This window comes from Lactuca saligna, chromosome 2, assembly GCF_052625555.1.
Source record: "Lactuca saligna cultivar CGN05327 chromosome 2, ASM5262555v1, whole genome shotgun sequence".
Classification (NCBI taxonomy): domain Eukaryota; kingdom Viridiplantae; phylum Streptophyta; class Magnoliopsida; order Asterales; family Asteraceae; genus Lactuca; species Lactuca saligna.
This window is the reverse complement of record NC_136418.1, coordinates 98156052-98164404: the sequence shown is the minus strand read 5'-3', so window position 1 is coordinate 98164404 and position 8353 is coordinate 98156052. Positions and strand designations below refer to the sequence as shown.

Sequence of the window (8353 nt, the reverse complement as noted above, 5' to 3'; positions counted from 1 at the left end):
TATTATTATAGATTGTACCCACAGGTTCAAACAGAAAAACCAAATACCCAAACTTAAATAACCAATAACTTGAACCGAAATCAAATATTTTTTAAAATCACACAAAAAAAATAATACATAAATAATAATAATAAAACAATAAAAAAATTGCGGTTTGCGCTCGGTTTTTTCTCAAAAGTGACTCATGCTCACCCCTATTAATTCATATATAGTTGTTGGAATTAAAAGGTGTCAAAAAGAAACAACCCATTAAAATAGTCCACAACATAACTAATGTCATTACCATCAATAAAAAAAGGTAACGAATAACATATTAGAGCAAAAATGGCATCACCACTCATAAAATTAACAAAATCATCCATAAAAAAACAACAAAAAAAACAGTTCATACCGGATAAAAATGTAAAAGTAATAGCAGTAAAAGTATAACATTTTTCCTCATCTGCATAATTTTATTCGGAACCAAAAACAAAGCCCTCATAAAAATCATCATCTCTCAAAAACACAACCCAATTCTAAACAAAACCAATATCACTCTGAATGTGATGGAGATGCAGCACGTTGAGGCGAAGGTGAAGGTGAACCACCTCCTGGTGTTTTGGCACCTTCATTTTTAGATGACTTTGACAGGGAAGACCCCGAAGAATGAAGTGTTGATGAATTCACCTCTCCTTATGAGAACAAAGATGGTGCATTAGCATTATCATTAGGTAGACTCATGTTGTAGTTATATGAGTACCCCATCAAAGGGTGATCATATTTATAAGTTGGCTCAAACTTGCAGATTCCATAAATACTATAATATGAACACACTGCTTGCCCCTGCATTTGCATTCAAATAACATAAGATAAAGCTAAAGAAAATCGATCCGTTTATCCAATATCATGTAGATGGGACGACCCGTTTTATACTTACAGGTCTTAGTGGAAGGCCAAGTGGGCCCAAAGAGCTAGCAGCAAGTTGAGCAATCTTTTCCTTTAGGTGATGATATTTGCAGTCTGATCCGTATTTGCAGTTTCCAGTGTGCATAAAATAACGACATTCTGGTTCCCTAGGTCGTTCGGGTAGATTAGTAGAACCAGAGGAATAGGGTTGTTCAATGCTGCCTAGGCCACCATAGATGTTGCCCGAACTTACCGAGCTCAAACTTCCCTGACCAAAACCCAAAACCAAACAAACACCATATCAGACACAATATTTTAACTCAACAAAAAATAAATTACAATTTACTTTATTTTAGACATCATACTTTTCATAACCCACAAACGAAAACCCAAAATTTACATCAATTAACCTTACCATGTAAGTACTCTAACTTTGTGTGGGCCTAATTCCTTGAGAATGAGGAAGAACAATTGGTAAATAAGTTTGAGGAGTCTGTAAAATAGGATCAGAAACATATGTCGCCCTAGGTAATGACCATGTAGAACCACCATTGAAAAGAGGTGGTAGTTGTGATGAATATGGCAATTGAATGTTAGATTTATCCATTGATGGTTGTGGATGATGAAAATTGCATGCCACTCCAAATTTACAATATCCTGTGCACAAGATTTTTCTTCCTAATTAAGTGTTTATAAGTTAGTTTAAACTATCATTTTAAAGAAAAATAGAAATTGAAAATCAAGATTAGTAAATAGCAACCTATCTCATAGGTAACCCAACCATGTTTAACACCACTGGTCCAGCACCTCTCCTATCACGAGGATGATTGTATTTGCAGGTTAATCCATATTTGCAAGTACCCGTATTTAGAAAATACTGGAAAAAAGAGGATGTGAAATTACTTAATTATCCCTAACTATCATCGTCAACATGATGGAGAAGACACTTACCACACAGTCTGGTTCTCCAACTCTTTATGGAAGCTCGCTTCCAAGTTGAAGTTGATTGGCCTGATTAAGAATCGAATTTCAGACATGAAGAGCAAAAATAGTTTTATTCCGATTGAGAACAATAAAAGGGGTTTTTCTTATTACCTGACCAATGTGGGTTGGATGATTAAACCTACAAATGTTTCCATAGCCACACAAGCCGATTCTTAAACAAAATATACAATCGGGTTCACCAGGACGATCTGGATAGGGCATCGAACCCGCCATGGCAGTTCCATCTTCTTTCCCATCTATTTAAATTCTCAATCTCCTTACAGCTTCTATGATTTGAAGAATTTTAATAAAAAATCAGACACACTTTGTAACAATTAAACCCCAGGATTCAAACAGTTCGTGATCGGAAAAAGATGGGTGTGGGAGATAAAGTAATCAAAATTATCGTACAGAAATGGGAATTGGTGATGGGTTTTGGTCATAAGACATCCTATGTGCTCATACAAACCCCAATGCTTGGATCTAGGTTTCTCTATTGTACATGCTTTGAATCCAAGACTATAAACCCTAATTCTAGCATATGGAAATCGATATTAACATATAATTAGGTTTAAGATATTACCTTGATTGTTATGTAGCAATAACAATCCTAATTCCTCCTTGAATTGACTTTGGAAGGCTTAGAGTCACAAGTGGCACTCGTCTAATGGCTTACAAACACCAAGAGCAAATGGAGAAGTTATAAAGAGAGAGGAGAGGTATAAGAATTCATCTTTAGGACCTCTTGGGAAGGGATACACGAATTCATGAGCCTTAGGGGGTTTATATAGGTGTAAAGATTAGGGTTTTAGTCATTATCCTTATCTAGTTGCTTGCCCACCAAGTAACCATAAGATAAGCCTTGAAAACCCTTATCCTAGTCGAATTCTAAGGCCTTATCACCTTAGATTCGTCCATCCTATACTTAGGATAATCCTTACCTTAATTTGTAACTATCACATATTTACAATTCAGCCCCTCTAGTTTAATTAATTACACATGATCACAAAATTAATTCCTAATTAATTATTGACCAATATTAATTAAACAAATATGATTTCTCCTTTAATATATTATTCTTATAACATATTAATAAATCATAATAACCTCTCTCTCTATTTATTTCTCCAATCAAGTTGCTTTGGTGAAGGCAACTCAAAAGAACCATGCACCATTGGGTCAAGTACATACCAAAATAGTTATGGACTTAGACACTAATCCAACAGTCTCCCACTTGGATAAGTCTAATAACTATTCTGCGTATGACTTCAGATCATGATCTGCAATCGTAGCTTTCCAAAGCCGCTGTCAACTTTGATCCTATCAGATACGTGTGTCCTTAGATAAGGGATCATATATTCCTCCATTCTAGATATCGTATAAGACATGATTTCAATCATTCTCTTTGTACTTTTTCTCGATTCCCGATTTATAACGTCTGACTAATTGAACAAATCAAATTAGCCTTAGCCCGGCCAAGCATTTACGTTTATCATCACTAAACCATCGAGGGGCCCAAAGATATCGCTTTTATCCTTCTTTGGATAAAAGGAATGGATAAACTATGATACAATGCTTGCTTGCACTCACTCAACAAATCACACACAATAATATGTTTTATAACACCAAGTTACTAGTGCGTTTTCATATTATCAATATGCAACCGATTAGCAAGATACAACTCACACATCTCGGTTTCAAGAATATAAGATGTTATCGTCTCACCAATCACTCGTGATACATTTCATGGAGTGATCCAAGTGAGCGAGGGTTTAATCCAATGCTCAAATCATATTCGTAAGCACTCATGAACGTTGCAGCAAACATTTTCTTATGTCTAATACTCTTTTAGCCAATCCACACACCAATTCACGACAGTCTTCATTCATATCTACTTCCAACATATGAACAACTGTAGCCCGTTCGAATAATTTGATTGTTCTTAACCAATTAAATTATTCAGAAAGTCAAAACATGCAAAGTGAAACACAAGAATAATAGTAATCCCATATGGCCTCAACCCTTTGAGTATAAATAAAACTCCTTTTATTTATCTCCATATCGATTACTCATTATTTGTCGTTTCGGGTAATCAACTTCTTGTTGGATTAGTGTCTAAGTCCATAACTATTTTGGTATGTACTTGACCCGATGGTGCATGGTCCTTTTGGGTTGCCTTCACCAAAGCAACTTGATTGGAGAAATAAATAAAGAGAGAGAGGTTATTATGATTTATTAATATGTTATAAGAATAATATATTAAAGGAGAAATCATATTTGCTTAATTAATATTATTCAATAATTAATTAGGAATTAATTTTGTGATCAAGTGTAATTAATTAAACTAGAGGGGCTGAATTGTAATTATGTGATAGTTACAAAATATGGTAATGGTTATCCTAAATATGGGTTGAACGAATTCAAGGAGATAAGGATCCTTGAAATTGTCCAAAGGATAAAGGATACGGGTTTTCAAGGCTTATCTTATGGTTGCTTTGTGGATAAGCAACTAGATAAGGATAATGACTGAAACCCTATCTCTACACCTATATAAAGACCCTAAGGCATTAGAATTCGTGTACTTGTTCCCAAGGAGTCCTAAGGACGAATTCTAACCTCTCTCCTCTCTCTTTATACCTTCTCCATTTGCTCTTGGTGTTTGTAAGCCATTAGAGGAGTGACACTTGTGACTCTAAGCATTCCAAATTCAATTCAAGGAGGAATTAGGATTTTTATTGCTCTATAACAATCAAGGTAATATCTTAAACCTAATCATATGTTAATATCGATTTCCATATGTTAGAATTAGGGTTTATATTCTTGGATTCAAAGCATGTACAATAGAGAAACCTAGATCCAAGCATTAGGGTTTGTATGAGCACATAGGATGTCTTATGACCAAAACCCATCAGTGGTATCAGAGCCATTGGTTTGGTTTCAATTGTATGAACTCGATATATTAGGGTTTATTGCCAATAAACCCTAAAAGGCTAGGGTTTTTCGAGATTAGGGTTTGCAAACCCTAATTTGCAAGAGTTTGAATAAGATCTTCAAATCCTTTCCTTAAACCCTTAAATTTCGAAATCTAGGGTTTGTTATAATCCCTTGATTTTCGAAATTTGCCTCCTCCCCAAGATAAGGTCCTAATTTTTAGGGATTTAGATTATCCCATATCTTGTAATTATCCTGTAATTGTTATATATGGTAATTCAAGATCTTGCATTATCCATCCATATTTTCGAAATCTATATAGATATTTAAGGGATTAGGATAACTTAAATGTCTAAATGGTAATTATCCGCATTATTTAGATAATCCCTTATGATTTAATAATTAAATTAATAGTCTAATTCAAGATAATTATTAAATCAAGAGTTTTAATATTTAAAATTTTAATTTAAATGTCATAAATTCGAAATTTTAAGATAGATTAAAACTAAATTGTTTTGAAATGTTTCAAAACTTGCCCTCAAGTTTTGGAATTTAAAAGTTGATTAAAAGTTTAATTAGGAATGTTAAATTCTAAAACCCTAGTAATGTTTTGAAAAGTTCAAATCACACCCTTATGGTTTTATTAATCAATTAAGGTGTATAATTAAAAGAAGTTTAATAAATCCATAAAAGTTTAGGTTTACAATTTAATTGAATTAAAAGTATAATTGTTAAATTTGATCACCTAATATTTTAGAAGTGTAAAATACACCGTATACTATATATAACATTAAAAGTCTAACATTATATATATGTATGAGTAAAAGTCAGTCTTACCGTTAGTAGGCCTCATTCACGAACCTGGTCTATAAGGGGTGTTTAAGGAAATTGCCTATAATATGGCGATTGAATGGGTATCCACTCTTACCCACCGTACTCTTGACTAGTGGAGGGTCGTTAGCCGAACGGGTAGGATTGGACGAAACCTTCCATTATAAGTATAATGAAATACAAAGTAACTAAATGTTTTTCTAATTCCCAATCTTAGTTACTTAGGCAAAAGTGAATTGATGCAATTCCATGAAATTACACTTTGTGCCCTTGCGAAGACGTTAGTGGAGCGTGTGTGGTTTACCGGCACACTAAATGGTTCTAAGCAAAGGTAGCAAAGGGTGACTCAATATTTGTCATAGTTCGGTGGAGCGTGTGTGGTTTACCGGCACATCGAATAGGTGATTGTAACATGTGAGGGCACCGTGTAACTTTGCATGGTTATTCACACCCGCTTTGTGATCCTCGGCATCCCAGTCACAAACAAGAGGGGCATATCGAGATTTAAACATGCCATTGAAAGTTCAATGAATCTCAAAGGATCTAGCAATTTTCATAAATTTAAAACTTAAATTTCTTTTTCGTTTTTCGTGGTGGAAATTAGTTAATCGTCATTCACTTACCTTCAAATATTCTGTAATTAGGGTTACGGCATCCCTCTCCCGAGTTGTAGAATATTGTGTTGGGTCCTACCCTTAGTATTTCATTTGGGTGATTTACTAAGGAATCAATCTATCAACTAACTTGAATTCGTTTTTCTCCCGTTTTGTAGATGTCAAAGTTCGACAACTATGGTCTTCCCAAATCCCGTGGAACAAGCATTCCACATGAAGATGATATTCCACGATTCGATTGAGGAACAAGAAATCATGCTTCACTTCCTCATCCTCCTCCAATTATTCTCCCTAATCCATAAGATCGTAAAATTGAAAGGTTCAATATCACTCAAGCCCTGTTGGCAAGTAAACATAAAGAAGGAAAGTCGGTGTGTGCACACGTCCTAGGGATGAAGTCACACATTGATAGGTTAAGAATGATGGGATTTGTTGTTAGTGAAGAGATGGCTGTTGATTGGGTTCTTCAGTTACTTCCCAACTCGTATAGTGAGTTCGTAAGAGAGTACTATATGATGAACCACGACGTGACCCTTATAGATCTCACCTACATGCTTATTGCTGCTAAATCAGCAATGGTTTGGCGCAATAAAAAAGCAAAGTTAATTGGTGAATCTGCCTTCAAGACCTCTATGGATATAGACAATGGCAATGAAAGACATGCAATGATCGAAAAGTTTGATCACAAGAGAAAGGCGATGTCTAAAGTAGTTCCATGTGTTGTTCCAAAAGAGTCAATTTGCTTTTATTGCCAAGAGAAGGGGCATTGGAGATGAAGTTACCCTATTTACCTAAGAGATCTGAGAGATGGGAGAGTCAAAAGTATGACCACGCTTAAGGTAAAATCCACTATCTAACTCCGTTAAGTTCCTATTCATTGATTCTTAATACATGATGTGATAAGATTGCATTTGAATGTTTTGAAGGATCGGTGAAAAGAAAGGAAGCTTGATAAGAGAGCAAGGTGAATCTAATCACAAGAGATGGATCTTGATCGCATGGACTTGAAGATTGGATTTTGAGCTTAGATAGTTATGATAGAGTTGTTAGAAATTTTCCTTTTACATAGTTTTTCAATAGATTTTGCATTGTAAGGACAAATGTTTTTCCGCTGCTTTTATAAATAAAATAAATTTTGTTTGACTTATTTATTTATTTGTTTACTTCCTTGCAATGAAATCGTTATGAAAATTGATGTTTGCATATTTCTACAATGAATGGATATGATTCTTAGTTATGTTATTTATGGGAATGTCGAGAATTTACCAAATAGGGAGAGTGTCTCATCGCCCAAAGTTTCAATAGGACTGAAATTTGGAATCACGCAACTTGGTTGCATGATGAATGAGAAATTTCATATTTGGAAATTAGACAAATTCGTTGACAAAGTGTCAAGTGAAGGACTAGGAGATCGAGTACACAAAGTTGTGTATTGATCAAGTTCAACATAAGAGTAACAAAGATATTCATTATGATTTACTAAAGGCTTAGTAAATATGATTACACTTACAAGATTAAGTGTGATTCTGAATTGATTAAAGGGTTTAGATCAATAGTAGAACGAATAAGAAGAATCAAGTAGGCAGAAAGATAAGAGTTTCTCCACTCTAAGAAGAAGGGAGAGTAGCTTTTATGCTTTATGATAAGTCTTAATGATTAAGAACCATATCTCAATTGATCCTCTAAGTGAGTCTTAGTACAATTGTATGTTTAAGAAGAGGAATCAAGGATTGAAGAAATGGTTAGATCAAGAAGTCTATCATACTTCGTTCCAATAACAAGTCTTAAAGTTAAGATTGTGACAATGAGTGAAAAGTATTAAAGGTTTACAACATTCATCAAATGTGGAAAGTTGTGATGTCTTGGATAAGACAAAGGCCAACTAGGACCAATTTATGAAGTGTTTTGATACAAGCTACACTAACTCTTGAAAATTTGTTTGTCAAGAAATGTTTATTGACAAAAGAATCTTATATGTCAAGGAGTAAGTGAGAGTCTTAATGGTCTTGAAAGGTTTCAAGAACAAATCAAATAAACCTTATCAATCATCACTAGCACACGAGTTAAGGATTACAACCTATCGTAATGACATTTTGTGCCAATCCAAT

The 8353-nt window shown here is 34.3% G+C and overlaps 1 protein-coding gene across 1 annotated transcript; it reads right to left on the bottom strand.

The window, feature by feature from the left end:
• Positions 1 to 672: 672 nt before the first annotated feature.
• LOC145029903 (zinc finger CCCH domain-containing protein 26-like) lies at positions 673 to 2285 on the bottom strand. Its single transcript, XM_078978348.1, has 5 exons — positions 1981 to 2285; positions 1651 to 1762; positions 1355 to 1563; positions 917 to 1153; positions 673 to 822 (listed from the first exon to the last, which is right to left on the bottom strand). Exons 1-5 carry the CDS (start codon positions 2101 to 2103, stop codon positions 673 to 675), a joined length of 831 nt encoding a protein of 276 aa, XP_078834474.1. The 5' UTR covers positions 2104 to 2285.
• Positions 2286 to 8353: the final 6068 nt, after the last annotated feature.